Here is a 23,215-nt window from a genome sequence, read left to right on the forward strand (position 1 = left end):
AGATTTCATGGCTTTCCCTGTTCCTTTATTACTGTCGATGTTGGGAAGGGTAAACTTGTCTGTATCCTGCTTGTCTTATAATTAAACATTTTTAAGGTCATAACATGGGTGTACGTTCTGTTTTCTTCCCTGACATATTTAAGCAAGCTAGAATTCTGAAATTCCAGCCTAGATTTCTGCTCTGCCAGACAGCTTGACTGGTTTTAAGTTATACGTCAGAAGGCTTCTGCAGATCCTTTAAGATATCTCACCAAAACAGGTTAAATAATTCGGGGCAGTTCTCAGTTGTAGAGCACAGAGTTTTGGGGCAGGAAGTATTGATGAGTGTGTGTAGCACCAATGTGCCTCGAGAAGCAGCACCATCAAGTAAGCGAGAAACTCCTTTGTAAAAAATGTAGGAAGTAGTAGTATAATATATTAGATAACAAGTTCTGCGGTAGACAGAGATTCCACCTGTGGCATGATTGAAGGCCGTGAAGATTGCTAGGCCCTTTATTCTGTCAGCTTCAACACAATAAAGGAAATGGAAACACTCCCCCCAACAGTGAACGTATGGAGCTCAGCTCATCCTCCACTCTTCGCAGGAGCCAAGCAGGTTTGGGAGGTAAGGAATGACAAGGAGGACACCTACACAGATAGTTCTGCCCAGGATCTGGCAGCATTCAACATGCACCCTGCTCACAAAGCATATGGCCACAGAAATATGCAATGTACAAAATGTCGATTTTTTTTTAGTTTTATTAGAATTTTTTTATCTAAAAGTTGTAAATAGGAAAAAACCCAAAATGAAAACAAAATAAAATTAGAGCAAGAGACAGATCATCGGAGGGGAAAGCACTCCTAGACATAAGAAAAGTGGCAGGAAGTTCCACCCTCCCCTTCTAACTCTAAGTAGATATCTGGATTGAATGCGAGTATTCCTTCATAGGAATAAAGGGAAGGGGGTGGGAGGTTTTGACCCTGTGGTGGGTGGGATTTGGATACACCAACCCCACAGGGGGTAGGATATGGAGGGATGGAGAGAGACAGAGAACACGCCCCATTGGTCAAATTAACTAGCGTGATATGGTCCCAGTCTCCCCACTCAAGGAGAAGTAGCGGCAGGGAGGGGGATAAACAGGATATAGATTTGCCAATAATACATTTAATAAATCCACCACAAAAAATTAAATGGATTTCATAGCATTTGCATCCTCCAGTGACCAGAAAGTATACTTTATTTTAATTTTATTTATTTTTTTTGCAAAGTCTGGACTTTCTGCTGCAAAAGGGTAGGGACAGTTTAACCTTCCAGTGGCCAATAAATGTTAAGAGGAAAGTGGGAATGAGATATGGCAGCACACAGAGGAACCACTTCCCAGTCTATGTTCATCTATTCCATGTAGTTCAAGCAGACTATACATCGAAGTGCGAAGAAACCAGGGTTATAGGTCTTCCAGCAACCAGACACAGCAAGGTTTGAAGCACTTCCTATTCTCTGCTTAAATGCTATGGAATGGCACCAAAACCAGAGTTCTAAGATCAGCTGACCAAAAAGTTTTTTTAAAAAAATTTCTTTAAAAAAGAGTTAAACCAGGAAGCACCTAAGTGACGTAGAAGCAGAGAACTAGTCCAGATACTTCATCCTCCTAACAGTTGCAGATATTCTTTGGTCACTGGTTTCCTCTTTATTTCCAAGTCCAGTTCTCTCCATCTGATACATCCTCTATAAATAGTTTCCAGTCCTTCTAGAGAATAGAGAAGCACTGCAGATGAGCTAGAGAACTAGGCTGGGAGCCTGTCAGCTGCGCCCCTAGGAAACCATAGAACTCTGAAGATCTACAGCTTCTCTCCATTTCTGGGTTGACCTTTGTCCCCCCCGTTTCGCCTGGAGTGATCTGAGATCAGCAGAGTTCTAGGTTTTTCGATGACCAGAGGTCCCAAAAATGTGTTTCGGGCGGAAAATAAAAACTAGGGCAGCCCTGAAAAGACTATAAAGCAATTGGCTGGAATTCAGTAGTGTGGAAAAAGATGGCCATTTCAGTCTAAGGGGTCCAGAACTGAGGGTTTATTGGGCAAGGGGAATGGAGTTGGGGGGGGGGGAGAGGAAGAGACCTGAACCCTGCCAAACTTCAAAGAGGCTGCCCACCCCAGCCAGGACAAGAAAACAGAAGCCGCACGAGGGGAGGGTGGGGGGGAGATGGAAGAAGCATTCACAGGAAGTAGTCCGCAACAGGCTTCTTAGACGGGATGCCTCGAGTTTCTTGGGGGGCAGCTTCAAAGATAATAAATTCCTTCTGAAGGTGTTCGTCCAGTTCCAGGATGGCTGCCACATTCCCGCAGCTGTGTGCAGAGCAGAGGAGAAGGGTCACAATGGGATGCCTCCAGTTTCATCAATGCCACCCTTCCAGGTGGCATAACTCACCACCCTTCAACACAGACTAACCCTGCAATCCCTCCTTTATGCCACACAGCTCAAATGGTACACAGTGCTAGGCTTGCCATATCTGCCCGCTATTCCACACCCGTCCCTTCTGTCTCCTCACCGGTAGCAGTAGTTGGGAGCTGACCACACAGTAAGAACTGTTTCATTGAAGTGCCACTTGTACCCCTCCATGACCAGCTGATGCGCTCGACAGATCATGTCGATGTCATTCGCCGCGTTGAATTGCGCCACCACGTCACTGCCGAATAAGTAGCCGGCACCTCGTGGGCTCACCCCCCAGCCTGTGGTATCTGCAAAGGACAGAAATGCTTGGCTTACTACACAAAGGAAACCAAGTTACCAGGCATGATCGACTAGGGGAAAGGGCATCTGCTCTCGATGAACTTATAGAACAAAGCTGATCAGCAATTGGCCAAGAGGTAGGATTTCGTATAAAGCCCTCAGCCCACCTCACTTGGGCTGCTCCATGTGCATTTTTACCAGTTAACCCCTTTTAAAAAGAACCAGAGTGAGATGAAATGATAGGGGCAGAAAATACCTGATCTTCTTTAGATCAAAGACTCAAAGGTTCTTGTTTTAGAGATTTTTGGATTACTGCACTAAGCAGCAAATAAAAGCTCTAAAACAAATAAGTAAACAAACAAACAAACAAACATTCCTCACTGTGCAGTTTATCAGGTATTAAACCCACAGAAACTATAGGATCCTCTGCCTTCCAATAAGTGAGACCCTATTCATTCCCTTACAACACAAAGAACTATAAAAACACAGGACAGATTCATTAAATACGTTCCACGGAGTGCTCAGATCGTATCAATTGTGATCTCTCTTTAGCAGCTTGTACAGAAGTACAAGGTCAGATCAAAGTTGCTGGGGACCTCTTGGTAACAGACTCCGCCTCTTTGGGTTTCAGTGCAATTTTAAACCAGAATTAAAGGCTCAACACTCTTCTACTTAGGCTACACTGCTCTTCCTGGCACGCTCTACTCCTAATAGTGTTTAACCTATTAAACATTTCCTGGAACAAATACCATTACCATCTTAACCATATGCAATGCGCAAAGATTCCTTTCTCCTTCATGCATGTGTGTGCGCACACACCACACCACTCCACACACAAATATACCTTCAGGGTCAGACCAAAGGAGATCACACATGGGGCCATCATGAGGAACCTCCTGTTTGCGATCTATTGTTCGAATCTGGTCCAGTGTCTGGATGGATGGGGACAGACCACCATGGACACAGAAAATCTGCAACAGAAAAGGAATGTGTGCATTTGGAAAGCTGCATATAGAAGCTCTAGGGCCAAACAGCACCTCCCCACCCACCACATTGAAACTCATCCTGTTGTCTTCCTGCTTTATTCTAACTGTTGCACTCTATTCTCACACCAGAAAACCTAAGTGTTTTTTTAGGCTGTAAGGCCCTTGCAGGAGTGACAGGGCCTCTAGTACTCTGGAAAGCCCTGCACACAGTGATGGTGTGCTCACACTCTTTCTCAAATACTCCTACCATCATAAACACACACAGCATGCTTACCTTGCCATCAATGATAGCAGAGAGGCTGAGGTAGTCAAAGATCTCAGTGCAGTAGCGCCAAACGGTGACAGAGCCGTATTTCCTCAGGCACTCATCGTAAAAGCCATATACCTGGGTGATCTGTCTGCTCTCATGGTTGCCACGGATCAGGGTGATCCTGTCAGGGTACCGGACCTGTAAGAGAAAACGACGAAACCAGCATAGACCACAGACATGGAAATGTTATATAACCCAGAATTCCCAGCATCTCTATTCAGGTAGAACAAGGAAAGCATCCTTGGATTCATCAGGGGGCAAGGGTCATTCCTAACCTTGAGCGCCAGCAGTAGCAAGAATGTTTCAACACTGTAGAAGCCACGGTCGACAAAGTCACCCATGAAGAGATAGTTGGTCTCAGGCACATCACCACCCACCTGCAGGAGAGAAACAAAGGGCACGTAAATATATTGTCCTAGGAGTGCTTTAAAGCTGAAGTTGGGCACTGGAATTGGATGGCTGAGCAGTACTCACCCTGAAGAGCTCTTTAAGGTCATAGAACTGGCCATGGATATCCCCACAAACCTGGAAAGAAGATTGAACTCTTTAATGTTCTCAAGGGGGCTATTACTACCATCATACCTAGTCCAGTGTATCTGAAAGGCCAAGGCCCTTCCCTCTGCCCACCAGTAAGAGCTAGATTGGCATGAGCATGGCATTTTTGGTAATAGCAAAAAAAAACATTCTTGAAACTACACCCCCAGGGAAATATGTGGTCCCTCCGTCATTCCTCTTTTTCAGAAGAACTTTGGAACTTTCAGAAGAATCCAGGTGTTGTGTTTTGATATTCTTTTTCCTCTGTTGCTGTTCATTCATTAAGGCAGGAGAGGAGAAACGTGTTCACATTCCTTTGTTGGCCTGTGTCCAGTTTCTGCCTGCTAGTAAGGAATGAGGCCAAAGGCAGAAATGGATGGAGAAACGGCTGTGACTTGTACCTTTTATACAACAGACTACATTCCAGTCATGCAAAACTCAAGAGGTTTGTACACCTACACAGACACGCACCAAATCTCCATCCAGGAAAGAGACATGATTACAGTTCAAGCACACGTTCCAAGTGAGGAAAAGGCGCATGAGAATATTACGCAGTAACATGGCATATGGAATAGTTCTGAAGGCCAGATAGTGTCCTGGAAGTCACCTTTGGCCTCCCTCAACCTACTTCAAAGGATGTCTTTTTAAAAATCAGCAGCATGCTTCAATTTCTTATTTGTAAAATGCCTTGTGACAGCAATTTTTTTTAAAGGATAAAATAAAAAGTTCAGGTGTTATTGCTGCCAGCATTTGAGTCCCCAAACACTGATGAACATTTGCTTAAAAACAAGACTCACTGTTACTGGGGAATCTACTCTCTGGACGTTGCTTTCTTCCACCAAGATCTCTCTGTAGAGAAAGGAAAGGAAATGTGTCTCACACAGAAACTCTACACCATAATTGGCTACATTTTACAGTCTTAGAACAGGTATTCTTATAGATGTCAGGCAACACTCACCTCGCCTTGGCACAGAGGGCTTTGACCTCGCTCTCCTTGATGAGCTCACAGCGCCGCAACTGCTCTATCTGACGGTCAAGGTCACTGATTTCAGCCATCTTGCCCCCTTGTAGGGATAGAATTGCAGTCAACTTTTTAAAAAAATTAAAACACTTAACATCAAGGCATACAACTTTGATGACAATGGGGAAAAAGAACTGAGCACATACACCCAGAAAATATTTCCATCAAAAAGGATGAGAGTAAAAGTCAAATAATAGACCCTCAGCTCTATGTTGTTTCCTACTATTGTCCAGTTAACAGGAAGGATCACAAGGAATATCAATAAGGGAGAGACTTATAATCTATATCTGTTTTTCCCAAGCTGGTGCTCTCCAAATCTTGCTGGACTATAATTTCTATTGGTCAAGTTGGCTGGGGCTGACAAGACCCCAAAACACCTGGAGGACACCAGGTTAGGGAAGGCTGATCTATATAGTAAACCCCTTATACTACCCTTTCCACAAAAACGGTGAAGCACCTGTAAAGAAACACTGGGGGCAACGTCACACACTGTAACACTAACAAACAAATAAGAAAGTGAATTAAACCCAAGCTGGATGCTATTTGTGTGTGTGTGTGTGTGTGTGTGTGTGTGTTACTAAAAAGAGCTGAAAGAGACTATGCTTTCAGACCCTCTGTGATATGAGGCTGTTGGTATCAGAGGCATTCTCTTTCAAGCTTCTCCAAAGATTTGTGCAAACTGTGCCTCATACACTGAAAAGGCAATATAAATTTGGAAGGCAGTAAAAAAATGCATTGTTATAAAAAACAATGATCATTGTTCTACACACTTCTGTTATCAAAGGGGAGAGGGTGGTAAAATCTTTATGTTGTGTCCCAGGACTTCTTTTCAACATCAGCAGAGTGAGCAGATTATCTCCTAGGAAAAAGTTCCCACCCTCTCCATCTTTCTTATCCAACAGTAATGGGAAGGTGCCTCCACCCAACCATCTCATTCAAAAAGCCAGGTCCCCACCTCACTATCTGATCTCTTTGCCCAATGATACCCAGAACTTTTTAAGATAAGGAGTGACGAGTCACATGAAAGGAGACAGAAGAGCATGACCAACTACCTCCTGTTACCATGACAATACCACCCTATATGTCTCTAAGATCTTCCCATCATTGCACCCATATTTGTTTCTCTGCCCCCCTCACGCAGTTAAATGATCCCATATCCCCTGAACTCACCATTAAAAGGGCAAAGGGAAATTTGCATATAAAGAAATCAAGCAAGTTGCTACTTGTTGTATTCTTTCGCACCCTCAGAAGGGCCACCTTCCACCCCACGCCCATCCCTTTCCAAAAAGCCTTCCTTTCGGAAAAACATAAAACACCTCACTCCACGAGGTTGGGCACCCCCAAGACAGAGCGACGCCTGCCTTCTCCATGAGCTTGAGGGGAGAGAAGCCCCTTTCTCTCCTCCTCGCTTTCTCCTCCTCATGGGCCCCACCAGCCCCGCTCCCCAAGGAAGCTCTGGCGGTCTCGCTTGTGAAAAGCGCCCAGAGCCTCCATCCAGGTGACAACTCTCCCCTCTTCCCCCTCCTGACCCCACAGGCTGCTGTCTCTATGGCAACCAACTTTCCCCGGCGCCCCCACCCGCGGCCAGGATCCAAAGGAAAGGGCGCCTCCCCCCGCGCACAAGGACGCCCCACCTTCCGGGAGCCTACCTGGGGTCCCGGTAGCGGCGGCGGCGACGGTGGCGGCTGCTCCGCGGCTCCCTCCGGCTCCCGGGCCCGGCCCCTCCCCCTCTATCTTTCCGGCTCTCCCACCAACTACTGGGCGCTGTACGTCACTTCCGCTTCCTTCTAGGACGAAGAACAGGCACAGGTGAGGCGGGGCTTCTCTCCGCTATCCCTTTGAAGGGGCGGGACCTTGACTCATCGGAAGTGACGAAAAAGGGCGAGGCAGGCGGAAAAAGTATGCCGGCCATGCTGGGGTTTAAAAGGCGCCGCTGACACTCCGCCGGAAGTGACGGAATCGTGGGGGGGAACCTTTTTTATTTTATTTTATTTTATTTTATTTATTGAATCTATACCGCCCTATACCCGGAGGTCTCAGGGCGGTTCACATAAAAAAATCACAATATATAGAATCAAAATAAGAACAATAACCCAATAATACCCCCAATTATTATTTACTTGACGCGCATCCCTTTTAAATATGAACATTGTATTAGTTAGACAGCACTTCACAAGGTGTTTTGCACGTAGCCAGGGGGTCGAGAACGAAAGCGTGGCTGGAGGCCACCTAAGTTATGGGACTTCAGGTTCTGCTGGACTACAGCCCCCGTCATTCGTCGCCGTCGGCCTTGCCGGCTGTGGCTGATGGGAGTTGGAGTCCAAAAAGTCTCTGTCTCTATCTCTTTGAGGCAGAAGGATGTCGGTCTGGAAGTGGCCTAGTATCACGGGCGGAAGCCTCCTGAAATGGAGGAGAGGATGCGCCTCCTGACTTTCTGAGGGCGCGCCTTGGAGGAGCTCAGTTGAAGGGTGTGATGAGCCATGCGGGGCGGGTGGGGAAGTGAGAACAGCCTATTCGATTTTAAAGTGCCCCACCCCCAAAGCGGAATGATTCCCAACCCTACCGCCCATCAATGCTCTGTTACGTTGTAGGAAAGAGCTCCGTCTGAAGCCCCTAGGGAGTGAGTGGCTATCAGTTAGCAGAGTCTAGGCAGGGCGTGCAGCGCTGCGTTCCGTGGATCCATAGGGTTTCAGCGGAAGGGGAAGAGCTACGGCCTTAAGGGAGCTACTTAGTCCTCGAGCTTTTATATACAACCTTCGAAATGTGCATAATTACTTTTCTGCTGTATATTTTCTGTGTCCATCGTGTACTGTCCTCATCCAGCCGAACACTGGACCAACATATATATTCTGAGAAAATCAAATCCACTTGTGCAGAAGTTAATTGTTATTCTGGCTGAATCTAGAGGTTTGTCAGCGCCTTCCATCCCTTAACACTTGTTCTTTGAGACAATCGAGCATTTTCCTAGCTGAATGGGAAATAAGACACCACCACCCTTTCCAAGGATATAGTCCATGACACCAAAATAGCCATTTCCCTCATTATGCCAAGTTTCAAGTGTGAAATATTTCAAGACCACAAGAAAGCCTGATTTGTGCATTTACTGAGGATAGACCAAGCTGGTAACTGTCCCCTGGTTCTATATCCAACACTTTTCAAAACCCAGAGATACAGGATTGGGGGTTGTTAGCACACCCAATTGAGTTTATGGTCAAGCCACTAAAAAAGGTAAAACATTTTATCAATCCTGTTTCACTAATCCTGTTTTTCCCTCCATTTGATTGCAAATTGGGCTGTGTTCTATGTAGTACAAGGGCTAACTAAAAACTTTGCAGTATACCCATATTTTCAAGTTCCTTTTGCATGTGATATTCCTATTCTATAGGCCTCAAACCAATCTGCTGCAATGGAATTACCAGGTTATTATGCTAGGTATTGCTCAAATCAAAAGATCTTCTATAACTCACACTTCCCAAAGATTACTGCTAATAATTCCTGTCATTTAAATAATAATTCCTGTAATCTAAATAGCATTCAGAGAATTCCAGCTCTACATCCCATATTAATTCCTCAAATTATCAATGATCAGAAACAATTTTCTGTACAGTACAGTGAATAAAAACTGATGTGGCTTCTTCTAAGAAAAACTAACCAGCAAAGTCCTTGATGCTACTTCCCATGATCTCAGAGTCTTCACCACCATTTCCCTCAACACTTTTCTGGGGGAAATGGAGACACACACTTGGATAGCTAGGTCATTTAAGTGGAAGCAGCATAGCTGAACAGCTAGTGGTACCTCTGGTTAAGAACTTAATTCGTTCTGGAGGTCCATTCTTAACCTGAAACTGTTCTTAACCTGAGGTACTACTTTAGCTAATGGGCCTCCCACTGCCGCAGCATGATTTCTGTTCTCATCCTGAAGCAAAGTTCTTAACCTGAGGTACTATTTCTGGGTTAGCGGCGGAGTCTGTAACCTGAGGTACCACTGTATAGAAGAGATTCAAGCCCCTGGCTTCTAAGACTCTCAAAAAGAAGGGCAAGGTGGGGGGAACACAATCTGCCACTCAACATGGTGCTCTCCAGATGTTTTGGACAAATACTCTCCATCAACCCTGGCCAGCATGGTCAATGGTCAGGGAGGGTAGGGCTATCAATGGCTACTAACCATAATGGCTATAATCTGCCTCAATGGTTGGAGGCAGAAAATGCTTCTAAATACCACTTGCTGGAAACCACAGGAGGGAAGAGTGCTCTTGTGCTCTGGGGTCCTGCTTGCTGGTTTCCCACAGGCATCCCAACATCCCACTGAGAACAGGATGTTGGATCAGATGGGCCACTGGCCAGAACCAGCAAACTCTTCTTATGTCCTTATGATGGGAGCTGCAGTCCACAACATATTGAAGGCCCTGCATTCATCGGCTATCCCTGAAGTAAACAACAACGGGCAAAAGAGGACATAAGCCCAATGCAACTCCTTGTACATCTTTTGGTATGGCGTGCGTTAAACTTTCCATCTAGAACTCTGCGGGGGGAAAGAAAGAACAACAGAGACCCTGGCAATTTTCAAATAGATTTTCTTTTATTTCTAGAAGTCCGCGAGTCAGGCGTCATCCCAGCTCCAGAGACATTTCGGTGTTATGGCCACAGACCAGGAGTGTCGTCGGTCACCAGAAGGAAAAGCAGGACATCACACACACACAAGGCATACAGAGGCTGGGGGGTGGGAGGTGGATCAAGGACAAGGAAGAAGCCAAGGCTTCCGGGTTCTTTCAAGGCAAGGCAAAGATGTCCACCTTTCCCTGCTATAGAAGCTGGCAGAGAGGAAGCAGGGCTGGGCAAGAAACAGAACAAGAGACACCACAGGCACAACATTACAACAAAAGAGCGCAACCAGGCCTCTGATTTTAATAAGCATGATTGGAGACAAAGAGGGACTCGCTGGCAGCGGCTCCGCCTTTTCCAGAGGGAACATATTTGCCCTGGCAGGCAAGGCTGTTGGCCTGTGTAAAACAAGAGAGGGGAGTGAGAAGAGATGTTGGAACTGCTTTCCTCTTTAAAAAGAAAAGCTACACTTTGCACATCCTCATTATTAGGATCACAGCCACAACATAAATTAGGCCCCTTTTCCTGACACACAAAACTCCTGTCCCCTACCAGGAGGAAACACCAAGGAGTCCTGATTCCCAGCATCACTTTACCCATAACTTCAACAATTGCAACCCCCTGCCACCTTGCCCACAGCCCTACCTTTTGCCACCAAAAGGTTGGGAGAACAGAACCTGGGAACCCTGACTCTCAATGCAATGCGTGCCCAGTTAATTTGTTTATTTTTCAAAGACACACCTCAGACCCCTTCCCGATCCCCACCAGCTTTTAGTTTTTCTGCTTTTTGCACCCAACCAGATTTGTTGCATTTAATCCTCTTACTAATAATACGTGTCTTCCTAAAGCCCTTTTGATTGCCTCTGTCAAAGGGCAGCTTTTGGGGAGATGATCGCTGCACACACCCAAACCCTGAGATCCTTAAGAGAGTGGCTGCTATGCAGTGGCTACCCAGCCCCTTGTCTTGACCTGCTCGATCCCACTCCCAAGGGCAACAGGGGCCACGGCAACACGTACCAAAGCGCGCTTGATGTATTCCTCCTGAGCATTCTTGAGGTTCTCTTTCTTGCCACCCCAGGCCTTGAGGGCAGAGGCTTGCAGGGCACGTCCATAGGAGAAGGTCAGGGCCCACGGCTTGTGCAGGGGGCAGTTGTTGATGGCATTCAGGTTGATGGTGGCCTCTTCCTCACTCTGGCCACCCGACAGGAAAGTGACACCTGTGGCAAGACAAAACAGTTAGCAGTTGGTAAGGAAGGAAGGGTTTAATATCTGAGAAATGCAGAATTGAAGGGGGAGGGGGGAGAAGAAGAGTTCGATTGCAGAGAACGTTAGGAATAGAGGGTATTATATCCCACCCCACCCCACCCTCCAGTTCTGCCTCCTGAATCACCACTTGTCCCTTCACACAAAAAATCAGAATAAAAAAATTCCTTCAGTAGCACCTTAAAGACCAACTAAGTTTTTATTTTGGTATGAGCTTTCGTGTGCATGCACACTTCTTCAGATACAAAAAAATCAGGTTTGTCTCTAGCACATCTTTTTTTAAAAAGCTGGCAGGGTGGGACAATGTCCCAACTACAGGAAGCTCTCCAGGCAAAAGCTAAAGGAGTTTCCTTGAACAAATACAGTGGTACCTCCGGTTGTGGACAGGATCCGTTCCGGAGCTCCGGTCAGATCCCGAGGTTTCTGCAACCAGAGGGACCACTTCTGCACATGCAACAAAAACCCGGAAATATGCTTCCGGGTTTGCCGCTTACGTATCCCGAAGTTTACATAACCGGAGGTAAGTGGAGGTGCGACTGTAATACACTATGGTGGCAACTCTGTAGCCATTAGAATGATACCTCCACTATTGAACAGATACCAGCAACTGCCCTGTAGGGATGGGCTCTATATATTACTGCAGTGTAAATTGTTCAGGGCTGCCACATATTTTTTGTGGGGCAGGAAGGAACAGGTGCTTCTGGGTCCCATTTGCTTACCAGTAACTGCTGGGGGCACAGTGCGGCGCAGGGCGGTTACGGTTGCCATGGCAATTTCCTCGTTAGTGTATTTCTGGGTGCAAGCGTGACCAGCGGTCACCATGTTTGGCTTGAGCAGGGTCCCTTCCAGGTAGATGTGGTGGTCGCTCAGGGCTTTGTACACGGCAGCCAGAACCTAGGCATGGCAGAAGGAGCAGAAGGTCAGTGCTGGGAAGTTCTTCCGAGGTCCTTCTCCTTTCCTTCCATGGGCAGAGGCAAAAAAAGGGCAAAAGCCAGCCCACACCAACTTGCGTCAATTAAGTGTCTCCCTCCACGTCCATCTCACCTTTTCAGTCACATACTGGCAGCGCTTGAGGTCATGGTCACCGTCAGGGAGGATTTCGGGTTCCACAATGGGGACAATTCCGTTCTGGAGTTGAGAGACAGTGGAGATGGACAGTTAAAACCCCACAGAAAAAAAACAGAGCTAAATCAAAACACAGGAAGAATTCCAAGTTGCAAGGAGGACATTTAACCACATGCCTAATCTAGTTAGGTGCATCTTAGGCTCTAATTAAGGGCTCCACCCAGATGTTTCGGCAGCTACTGAGTATGTCCAACTCCTTCCTAGTTCAAGTACGTCTGAGCTAGAAACTCCACGCAGGAGGGGAAGCCACATGTCTAACCTACCAAATTCCTTGCTGCCCTCTTGTAGCAGCACATGGGTACTGCAGTTGCAGAAGACTGCCTCCACGCATTTGCAAAATAAGGGCACAGCATGTCCTTGGGAAATTTCCCAGAGCAGTATTTGGCGAAGAGGACGAAACTGCCATTTCGACACTACCGTCTTGAGATGCACTCTTGACTGCCAAGCTGCGAGGCAGATTTAAAGAACTGCCCTACAGAGTCAGACCACTGCTCCATTCGTTTTGTTTATTTGGTGTACTTTCATTCCACCCGCCAGGGTTGGTTATAAATCCCTTTAATAATATATATAAACAGCGATACAGAGCAGATAAAACAATCCTAATGCCAACCGTCTGGTCAGTCATAAAACGATCCATGAGCTGCTCGTAACCTGATGACACAACCGTCTTCCAGCATCCAAAAAAGGAAAACAAGTGGGTCTTTCTACTATGCTCTTTCAGGACTTTGCTACCCGAAAGCCTTTAACTGAAGGTCAAACTTGGGCTGTTGCACAGCCAGTGCATGTGCTCCACCTCAGCCCCATTCGCCCCAGAGGCGCCCACAGCCCACCAGAGAAATTGCTTAGCGCTTAACTAGATGTTGATAAATGCCCCCTTTTCCCTCAATGCCTGCTGGCACTCACCGCCTGGCAGATGCTGGCATAGCGAGCCAGCACATTGGCGTTCTCAATGATGGCCAGGTGGGATGGGGTGGTTGGAGTGATCTTCAAGACGCAGCGCCACTTGGCAAAGTCAGCGCCATCCTTCTTGTACTGGGCGCAGCGTTCAGACAAGCCATCCAGACCTGCACAGGTAAAAGGGGGGGTTAAGGACGGATACCGTCAAACCCAGCTGCTCCAGGCTAGATTGACTTCCCTTCACAACTCCCCCTACCAACACACAGATATTCAGACTCACCCTGGGTAGTAGTCTCTCCATTAGTCCCAGCAAGAGGCACAACACCTTTGTCAACCTGCAGGGAGGAAAGCGAGGCAGAGAAGTCTGTTAAGCCTGTGGCTTGCTTCATGGCATGTTTCTTTCCACTGAGCTACACATCTCGTCCTATGAAGTCATTCATCCAGAAACAAACAACATAAATAATGGCTCCTGCTCATCGACTCGCTAGCCCAACTCAATAGTCTGTAGGCTGTATGTAAGTTGTTTAGCACTTAAATGGACCAAGATTTTTGTTTGCTTACAGAGGGAATAGGTAGCTGGGATTCAAAATATTGGGCCGTGATTTGGAGGGAAGGAGGCAATAGAGAAATCCAGGTGACCCTGTGGTCTCCAATGCTTTTAAGATTAGTTTCCATCTAAGCATATCCACATTTATGCAGTAGGAATGCAGTGTTTAGTCTGTCTTCTTGAGGCAAGAGTGGTAGCAGTGCCCAAGGTGGCTTTCTCTGTGCTGCCAGCCCTATATGTGGAACTCTCTGCCCCATGAGGTTAGGCAGTCTGTCTGCATTCCAGTGACTGAAAACATTCCTTTTTAAACAAGCTTTCCCCTGTTGCTGCTTAGTGCATTGATCACAAGTGTCGTGATTAAGTTCTTTGGGGGTTTTTTGACTGCTGTTCTTAGTTTGGTAATTAGTGTTAATGGCCAGACCACTCTTATCCTTTCGTATTTGTAAACTACTCTGAGCAAGGAAGGGGAAAGAACCACTATACATTTTCTAAATAAATAAATCATCAGGTAGACTTTTCAAAAAAATAATCCTATTGCTTACAACTGCCCCTCTCACACACAGGAGAGAATGCCTCTTCTAAAATGATGTTTCTTGTGACATGTGGAGAGGTTATCTAAATTTAAAGAGAATAGGAATTTTCTTTAAGGTTTGCTCAGATGCTAGCTCAATCAGTTAACAAGCCCTTCTGCAAACAGATTTTTTAAAAAGTGGGTGGTGCCTTCAAGTCAGAGCATTTTTTCCCTGCGTTGCGGTGGTGTTTTCTTTTTGCCAAGTCATGCAGCCTTCAAGGTCACGCGTCACCAGAATACAGGAACTGGCCTACCTCCCAGGGCACCAAGCATGGTGGGCTCAGGCATTTCAGACTCATCCCTTGCCACCCACGTCGCTTACCTTGATGCCAACAAGGCCACCCTTGTCCTTAATGACCTGGGTGAACTGGCGGCCATCATCGGCTTTCTGGTACATGGTCTCATGGAAGAGGATGACTCCACCAATGCAGGGGTTGACCCGGTCATCAGCGGTGAAGAGCAGCTGCCTGTAGAAGCGACGGTTTTCTTCGGTGTTCTCGGCGCCGATGGACTGCAGGCGCTTGGCAATGCTGCCTAGGAGGCGGAGGAGAGGATGAAGCAAACAGCTATTACGTTAAAATGAAGGCTGTGCAGCCCTGTTTTGATTCCACATTCCTGGCTCATCCTCCCCACCCAGCAGCTCTTCCATCCCTTACCGGTGGATTCATCAGCAGCAAGGATGCCTTTGCCCTTTGCCACAATGCGGTGGGCAATGTCCGACAGCTCCTTCTTCTGCTCAGGTGTCAAGGCTGGGTATTGGTGAGGCATCTTGAATGGCTAAACTGGAGAAGGCAAAGAAGTGTTAATACAAGCCTGGCAACGAGGTCTCTTGGCGCCCTGTAGCCTTGCCTTCCTCTTCTCTGCCTGCTCAGTCCTGTATCTGGAAGCCTGAAGGGAGACACCCACGCCAAGGACCTTCGGTCTGTACAGAGACTGGCAAGGAGGGCAGGAGAGAATTCTGCTCCTCCCTGTTGCTATGGAAATCGGAGGATTCCCACTAAGGTCAAGGGGGATGCCCAGATTAAAGCCATATTTCAAAGAAGGAAAGGCTCCAGCAGGTGATGGCTAGCAGATACCAAGGACGTTTCAAGGACAGAGGAAATCGCCGTTTACCCTGTTCCTCAAGAGAACCCCAGTTCTCACCCTCCCTTTTTCCAACTTCTTGCCCTGCTCTGAGCTTTCCCCCTGATATTAACTACCCCAATCAGCTACAACACCTTTGCGATGCGAGTCCAATTGCAGAAGAAAATAAACACTGGAAAGTGTAAACGAAGGAGTGAGGAATATTTACGCTTACTTTAGGGGTTTTTTTGGGGGGGCGTCCTGATTTCTTTCCCCCTCTGCAACAGTTGTACATTAAGCTTCACCACGTGATTTCAAATCCCGCTTTTCTTCCCCCGCCCGGACTTCCTCCTCCCTTCCCCCACCCCACCCCACGTTTTACCGTCTCCATCTTATCTATCTCAAAGTCCGATTATATAAACCGCGGCGGCGGAGAGAGAATAATCGCAACTGCTCCTTCGACCATATCTTATTTTTTCTTTACTTCCCTTCCCTCAAAATCCTAATCTGTAAAGAGGAAGGGCTCGCCACCCGTTCTCCTTGGAGGAAGAATGCGTGCGTAAGAAAATTTGAAAAGGGGGGGGGTTCAAACCTGCCTTCTTCCTTAGCAGCAGCAAACGGGAGCCGGGATGGGCGCGAGCAAAGTGAAGCGTTCGAATCGAATGCTCAAAAGAAGCTCCGCGTTCCAGGATCGAACGTCACGCAGCAGGGCAAGGCGGAAAAGGGTGTGAAATTGACTCATTGAGGAGGGGGGGAGGGAGGAGATTTAAAGGGCCCAAGCTCTCCCACCCCCTAATAGCGGCGAAGGTATTTATTTAAATATAAGGAAACGGAGATAAGCGTGGACGAACTCTGCTCCACTCTACTGAGCCCTACGCGTGGAAATAAGAGATTTCATTCCCGTGGCCGACCGTGCTGCAGAACCCCAGTGTGTGCTTAGGGGCAAAATCACGTTTTCATATTTGCGATTAGATTAGATTAGATTAGAAACCTCCAAACGGTAGGCGCATTCATTGCATACCCTAAAAGGGCAGATGCACTTTTTAACCTGCTTATTTAAAGAGCACTAAGGGGTAAAATGTTGTTGAGGACCGAGGGCGTTCCCCCATCTTCCTGGGAGATGGAAAGGGAAGCCAAATCGGGATCCATAGGTCTTTCCCTCCTTTGCATCCTCTCCCAGACTCTAGTTTCAGCAATGACCTTTCAAGGGGACACCTGATCCCCGCTCCTCCAGCTCCTCTGTCCTTTTCCGAAGGACACGCTGCTATTTCTGGATCCCCTCACCCCCATGAGTGTTGGGCTTTAGCTGCGGAAAAGAGAGAGGGGCCTGGGCATGGAGCTGATTGTGCAAGAGAGAGAATCGGAGTGGGAGCGATAAGATGGAACTGGTGGCATCGCAGAAAGGAATTTTCACAGGCGAAAGGGCAGCTTCTATAACGGGGAAAGGCTGCAAGCCTAAGCACATTTGCAAGGGAGTAGGACCCGTTTGAAAGGACAAATATTTTCTGCCTGTAGCCACAGGCCACTGCAAAACCTTGCCTTTAATTCCAGAATAAAGGAGCACAGTGCTAAACGATCAGAAGCAACAACAGCTGATGGCGAAGATTCTGAACTCCCCATAAAAGCTCCAGGGTCAAAACTGGTGGCTTTATCAGTATAGGGGCAACAGAGATTTCTTTGACAAGACCAAGCATCTGGGTTCTGGAGTTGTGACCCTGCCAGTGCTTTATTGGCCTACAAGCTGTGCATTGGGGTAAAGATGTCATAGGTGGCTCACTGAGATTGGGGGCAGGGAGGAAGAATTGCAATACTGACTCAAAACCTGGCCACCGAAACAGTCCAGATGTCCAATAGTTTTAAAAAAAGCAAAACATATAAACCCAAAATTATCTGAACCACTTTGAATTCTGCCCAGAGCTTAACCCAATTCAGGGTGCCTTCCCAGAACCTGGTTTCACTCTTCTTAGTCCTGTAAACTCATAAACAGGGGTGCATCAGAGCAAGCGCAGAATGCCTTTTGCTCAAGACCACACTGGGATCAGCCTCAACCTTTCTGGTGTTAGGAGCCAAACATTCGTCCCATCTGACATTCTCTGGTTCCAACACCCTTGCAATTTAGAGAGCCAGATAAGGAGGTTCCCTTGGCATCCCTCTTGTCAGATTTTAGGCGCCAGGCAGATACATTCCAGTTTTCCCAAGCATTTGGATCTTGCTGTGGCTTGATTTTTGACCTGTTCATGGTGTCCAAATTTTGGGATGGGCAGATGTTTTTTTCCTGTTACTAATTGCTGGTGGATATAAACTTTTAGTGCCATGTATGGTTGCTTTAAGGCTTGCCGATGAGAAGGTTGGTGGTTCGAATCTCCGCGATGGGGTGAGCAGTTCGAAAGCACGTCCAAGTGCAAGTAGATAAATAGGTACCACTCTGGCAGGAAGGTAAACTGTTTCCGTGTGCTGCTCTGGTTCGCCAGAAGCTGCGTAGTCATGCTGGCCACATGACCCGGAAGCTGTACGCCAGCTCCCATAGCCAATAAAGCGAGATGAGCGCCGCAACCCCAGAGTCGTCCGCAACTGGACCTAACGGTCAGGGGTCCCTTTACCTTTACCTTTATGGTTGCTTTGGGCTATTTTATGTCATCTTTGCATTTTTAACTTGCTGTCAGCTGCTTTGAGACCTTTTTTCTTGTAAAAAGGGGAGGAATAAATTTAATAATACTTGCAATTTAAAGTGGCACTGATCCATGTTTTAAGGACAACAGTGCATTTTGGCTTGTTTGTTTCGGTTGTAGGGCAGATTTCCCCGTGCAATTATTGCACTTGTAATGAACCAGGAGAGATTCAATAACCCAGAGAAAAAGCTGGGCGTTTATGCACATCCAAGATGTGGGCTGGGGTGGAAAACTGGGCTGTTGTCAGTGGTTTTTTTTTTTTGTACTGAGCAATGAAGTACTGTACCAGGGAAGCACGGTGGGTTATATAACACCCCAGCGGCTGGGAAGTGAGAGGCAGCTGCTGTTTGATTGATGAGAGGAGCGAAAAGGCCAGGCACTTGTGGGGTCAGTGTAACATGGGAATGCTTGGGGGAGGGGACCCCTTTTGCCTTGGCTCCCCAATCCGAAGTCCAGAACCTTCTACTTAGCCCTGGTCAGAATCCAAACTGGGCTTCTCTTGGGGTGATTACGGTAATAGCTGAGTCACTGGTCTCTGTGCAGGAAAGCACGTAGCAGGCGGCAGGGGGTACGAGAGAGGCGCCCCTCCCCCCATTCGGACGGACCTGACTGGCGACTATAAACAGGGTTGGCTGATTGGGAGCTTCCCTGCCGGGACTGAACGTACGCGCGGCTTGAACGGCAGAAAGGTCACCATCCGTTCAGATCCCTCTTCCTCCTGCACCGATTTCTCTCTCCCCACCCGATCTCCACACTTTTCCAGTAAGGTTGCTTCCTGATCTCTTCCCCCTCCCTGAGGAGAACGTCGCTGTCTATTTTTAAAAATATATCTCTCCATTTCTCTTTTTTTACATTTCCAAAACGCACAATCATACCGAACAGTTAATCAACAAAGTGATTTACACCGGAAGCTGCACGGCCTTTTTAATTAAATAGCAGGTCAGGCACCCGTTCAACAGGTGAAGCGTTTCCCGGATTTCTCCGCATCATGCACTGCCTTAAAGGGTACAACAGAGAGAGGAGGTGGCAGAGGGGGAGGGAGGCCTACCCGCAGCAGTTAATACTTTTTGCTCCACCTCTGCAGGGCCAGTAAGACCAACCCCTTCTCACCACAACTAACATACCCACTCGCCCCCTATAAAGTTTCTGCAGAGTCTTAGATCAGCCAACCTTTAAACGACAATGCAGTCAAACAGCTGCTCATCCACAACGCCAAAATGATCAAGCCCCGAAATGCTAACGGGGGGAGGGGTATAGGAGGAGATGTCTAGGCTCCAGGAAGAAGGTGGCGAAGGCTTCCTGTCTCTTTGAAACGATTGCTGAATGGCAATAGATGTTCATTGTTGGCTGTTTTAATGAACGGTATGGATGGCAAGCCGCTTTGAGAGAGACGTCTGTGCAGTACAGAAGCCTTTTGAATAATAAATACTGCCACCAGGGTTCCAGTGCAGAAGTGTAGGGGGTGAAGCTTTCCCCCTCTTTTGTCTTCATGCTAAAGAAAGTTTCACCCACCTACTAAAATTTCTGCTCCGCCAGCAACTGTTAAGGGCATTGTAGCTCTGCCTTCCCCATCACAAATAGCAAAGAGCCTCGCTGCAGATTTATTGTGGCAGCTTTCATGAACTTAAGTCCATTTCCTCCAAAGGATGGTGTGGACTCTTGTCCGCAAAAGCTTATGCTACAATAAATCTGTTAAGTCTTCAAGGTGCCATAAGACTATTAATTGATTTTTTTCTGCAACACATTGATTAACCCAGCTATCCACCTCTGGAAGCTCTTACTCCCCAAAGAGGTGGCAGTAAGGGGAGGAGAGCAACAAAGGAAGGAGCTTAACTGCGTGCCCCAGGCCCTTCCACCGATGATCACTACAAATAGGCAAAAGCAAGGCAGATCCTTCCAAGAAACCTACCGTACGCACCCTGTCCAAACCACCTTATGTGGAAGAGGGTTTTCACAAGTGATGTTCAGAATAGCCACAGCCTGGATAAGGGTATCCTTTTCATGCAGGATAGAAAGCAGCAGGCAGGGCTTTTTAAATCAAAGTATACATTCCATTCAATGTAGGCTTTACATCTGAATTACAGGTGCAGGGATTGCACAACCTGATTGAAAGCATCATTTGGAAGAAAAGAAACAAAGCTGCCTTAGATAAGAAAGAGATGGAAGCAGGTTTAAGGAGGAGCAAAGAATGAGCTAAGGAGCAATGGAGGTTCAGGCAAAGTGAGGCCACAGGCTTGATTACAAGACAAATACGGGAAGGTCCAACACACACACACACACAAACCCTGGAGCGGTGGATTGGGCAAGCACCAGGGACAGAAGGATTGAGACACACACACACACACACTTTCTGTTCCTGTGTCCCAGATACCATAGGATTATGTGAGCATTACTTCCTCAAACAATCAGCAACTGTGCAAGACTTTTGCAAGTCATTGCAGCATTCAAAGGAAACTGCCGTGTTAGATAATATAGCTGGAGTCCCTTTGGTCTTACATGGAGTAACTGGATGTATGAAAGCAAGATCCAAGGTTTAGGGAGGCCCCATCAATTATTCAATAAATAAATGATAAAGGGGGTGATGGGAATAGAACAGAGACAAGATTTAAAAAGGGGAGAAGAATCAGACACAGACAGGCTCGGTGTGGTTGCTTTTTTTTCCTTTTAAAGGATAAATCTACTGTTCATAAACTCAGAACAGGCAGAGGGTTTTGTCTGTTTTAAACAAAAGGATGCACCCTTGAAACAACATCCACCAATAGCATGCCTTGTCATTCACAGAGATGGAATAATAGAATTGCAAAGTTGGAAGGGACCCCGAGGATCATCTAGTCCAACCCCCTGCAACGCAGGAATATGCACGTGTCCCATTTGGGGGGTCGAACATGCAACCTTGGCGTTTATCACCACCACACTGTAACTAACTGAGCTATAGATGTTGGTTCCCGCTAAGGCCGCTCACTGCACCCCTACTGAGTCCCACATCCTTTCTCCCTTGAAACCTTCCGACAATCTCATGCAGGCAGCATCTCAAGCCTTTTCCTAGTAGCGTGAGCATTTAGATTTGCCTCTTCTTGACAGCCCCTTCTCCCGACTCCCACCCTCCCCTCCACAGCCCACTCCTTTCCCTCCCATCTCCCACATACCGTGGGTGTAGCGGGGGTTCTGGCAAGACACGACGGCTCCGTTGGGTGCTGGGTGACTGGCAGAGGCAAAACCGGGGGCTGAGCTGTATAAGAAGGGAGCAGGGGCGGGAGGGAGGGGCCGCACTAACCTTCTCCCCGACCCCTGGCCTTTCGCAGGGCAGCCTAAATATAGGCCTTGGGGTCTGGGAATGTGAAACAAGAGGCCTCTGACATTCCCTGCAGAGCAAGGAGCAGCAAGGGTGTCACGGGGCCCCGGGGCTGAGAGACCTGTGCGATACCCCCTCCCCCAGTGTGGCTCAGTCCCAACCAAGCAGCCATCCCCACACATGCATGCTATCCTTCTCGCTGCCGGAAAGCCTCGCTTCGACCCACTTCCCTGCAGCCCTGCACTGGCGGTGGTGCAGACTGTAAGCAACCCCTAGGATTTAGAATATCTTTTGGCCATCTGCTTCAATCTGTGAGCTGTATCCAACCCCCTCCTCCCTTTGCCAAGGAGAAGGCTAAGCTAAAGGAGGCAACTTCCACCCTCCATCTTGGGTGATTTCCCCCTCCCCCCCACACTTTCTCCTGCTACTGGCTTGCATTTTAAAGCTTCTGTTGGGATTCCCATTATTTCTGCCCCTACCCCAGGACCTTAAGTCTCCCAGCGCCATCTGCTGCCCCCCTGCAGGAACAACAACTTGATACCAAAAGGGGTTTGTTTTTCTTCTTCTTTTTTTTTTTTAAAAACGAGAGGTACTGTATATGCAACTCGCTGTTAAGACGGCACGATCCATTTCAGAGCAGGACCTGAGGAGATGGCAGACTCTCGTTTGCTGGAAATATTTTAAGAGCGGGGCTTGCAGCCATCTGTCAGGGGTGCATCCTGCATTAACACACCCTGCACTGAGTTGTATAGGGTGCTATCGTTGACCTTTAGGGCCCCTTTCCACAGTATGATTCTAGGATTGTGAAATCTTTTTAAAAGCAATGGGTGTGGTGGACCAACTCAGCTAAAGGAAGCGGATTCCTGATATTTAGGGCCTGGGGAGGAAACAGGCCTTAAGATTACTCCATCCCAGGGACATTTCAGGCTCTTAAAAGTCTACAGTTATAGCTACACAACCCATTAGAACTGGGAATTATCACACAACCCCCACCTCAAATTATTACTGGAAGAGGAGGCAGTGGCTACACCAGCTGTAAAGCAGCTGGCTGGCAGACCAAGAGCCCCTCTGTTTCTCTAGCCGATGTCTTGCTGCTATGAAGTGGACAGAAGTACTGTACATCTTCCAAAATTCATCAGATGATGAAGGGGGCGGGGGAAGGCTGTCTCATTTTACATTATATAAGCAGTGCCTCAGGGTGAGGTGCAGAGCAAGTGTCAACACAACTAGATGTGTCCTCATGGGCGGGCGAATTTTGGCCACTACAGGGCTTTTGGAACTTCAGCCAAGTCCTGTGAGGAAGAGTTGACATTGCCTTGGCTTGTTTAGCATAGAGAATAGGTAAAGGTAAAGGGACCCCTGACCATTAGGTCCAGTCGTGACCGACTCTGGGGTTGCGTGCTCATCTCGCATTATTGGCCAAGGGAGCCGGCGTATAGCTTCCAGGTCATGTGGCCAGCATGACAAAGCCGCTTCTGGCAAACCGGAGCAGCACACGGAAACGCCGTTTACCTTCCCGCTGTAGCGGTTCCTATTTATCTACTTGCATTTTGACGTGCTTTCGAACTGCTAGGTTGGCAGGAGCTGGGACCGAGCAACGGGAGCTCACCCCGTCACAGGGATTCGAAC

General features: G+C 47.5%; 2 protein-coding genes across 3 annotated transcripts; both read right to left on the reverse strand.

Moving 5' to 3' along the window:
- Nucleotides 1–481: 481 nt before the first annotated feature.
- PPP4C (protein phosphatase 4 catalytic subunit) lies at nucleotides 482–7,354 on the reverse strand. Its single transcript, XM_035136253.2, has 9 exons — nucleotides 7,208–7,354; nucleotides 5,496–5,601; nucleotides 5,335–5,386; nucleotides 4,478–4,528; nucleotides 4,279–4,380; nucleotides 3,968–4,141; nucleotides 3,552–3,678; nucleotides 2,526–2,715; nucleotides 482–2,322 (listed from the first exon to the last, which is right to left on the reverse strand). The coding sequence occupies exons 2-9, from the start codon at nucleotides 5,591–5,593 to the stop codon at nucleotides 2,193–2,195; spliced, it is 924 nt and encodes a 307-aa protein (XP_034992144.1). The 5' UTR covers nucleotides 5,594–5,601; nucleotides 7,208–7,354; the 3' UTR covers nucleotides 482–2,192.
- A 2,761-nt stretch (nucleotides 7,355–10,115) lies between these two features.
- Nucleotides 10,116–21,556, reverse strand: ALDOA (aldolase, fructose-bisphosphate A). Of its 2 annotated transcripts, none has more exons than XM_035134724.2 (9): nucleotides 21,441–21,556; nucleotides 15,220–15,345; nucleotides 14,886–15,097; nucleotides 13,726–13,780; nucleotides 13,452–13,612; nucleotides 12,468–12,551; nucleotides 12,143–12,317; nucleotides 11,178–11,377; nucleotides 10,116–10,558 (listed from the first exon to the last, which is right to left on the reverse strand). In XM_035134724.2, exons 2-9 carry the CDS (start codon nucleotides 15,329–15,331, stop codon nucleotides 10,463–10,465), a joined length of 1,095 nt encoding a protein of 364 aa, XP_034990615.1. In that variant the 5' UTR covers nucleotides 15,332–15,345; nucleotides 21,441–21,556; the 3' UTR covers nucleotides 10,116–10,462. The 2 variants fall into 2 exon arrangements, with proteins under 2 accessions (XP_034990615.1, XP_034990616.1); XM_035134725.2 differs by lacking the exon at nucleotides 21,441–21,556 and adding an exon at nucleotides 16,222–16,338.
- Nucleotides 21,557–23,215: the final 1,659 nt, after the last annotated feature.

Source organism: Zootoca vivipara, chromosome 13 (genome assembly GCF_963506605.1).
Source record: "Zootoca vivipara chromosome 13, rZooViv1.1, whole genome shotgun sequence".
Classification (NCBI taxonomy): Eukaryota; Metazoa; Chordata; class Lepidosauria; order Squamata; family Lacertidae; genus Zootoca; species Zootoca vivipara.

What these genes read in the sequence shown, in the direction of transcription:
- ALDOA (XM_035134724.2), bottom strand. Translation starts at nt 15,331, where the DNA reads ATGCCTCACCAATACCCAGCCTTGACACCTGAGCAGAAGAAGGAGCTG. An exon ending in GCCAGTATGTGACTGAAAAG is followed by an intron (nt 12,318 to 12,467) that starts GTGAGATGGACG and finishes TGCCATGCCTAG; the next exon opens with GTTCTGGCTGCCGTGTACAA. An exon ending in AATACATCAAGCGCGCTTTG is followed by an intron (nt 10,559 to 11,177) that starts GTACGTGTTGCC and finishes TGTTTTACACAG; the next exon opens with GCCAACAGCCTTGCCTGCCA.
- PPP4C (XM_035136253.2), bottom strand. Translation starts at nt 5,593, where the DNA reads ATGGCTGAAATCAGTGACCTTGACCGTCAGATAGAGCAGTTGCGGCGC. An exon ending in GAGTAGATTCCCCAGTAACA is followed by an intron (nt 4,529 to 5,334) that starts GTGAGTCTTGTT and finishes TCTTCTTTCCAG; the next exon opens with GTTTGTGGGGATATCCATGG. An exon ending in GCTCCCAACTACTGCTACCG is followed by an intron (nt 2,323 to 2,525) that starts GTGAGGAGACAG and finishes CTCTGCACACAG; the next exon opens with CTGCGGGAATGTGGCAGCCA.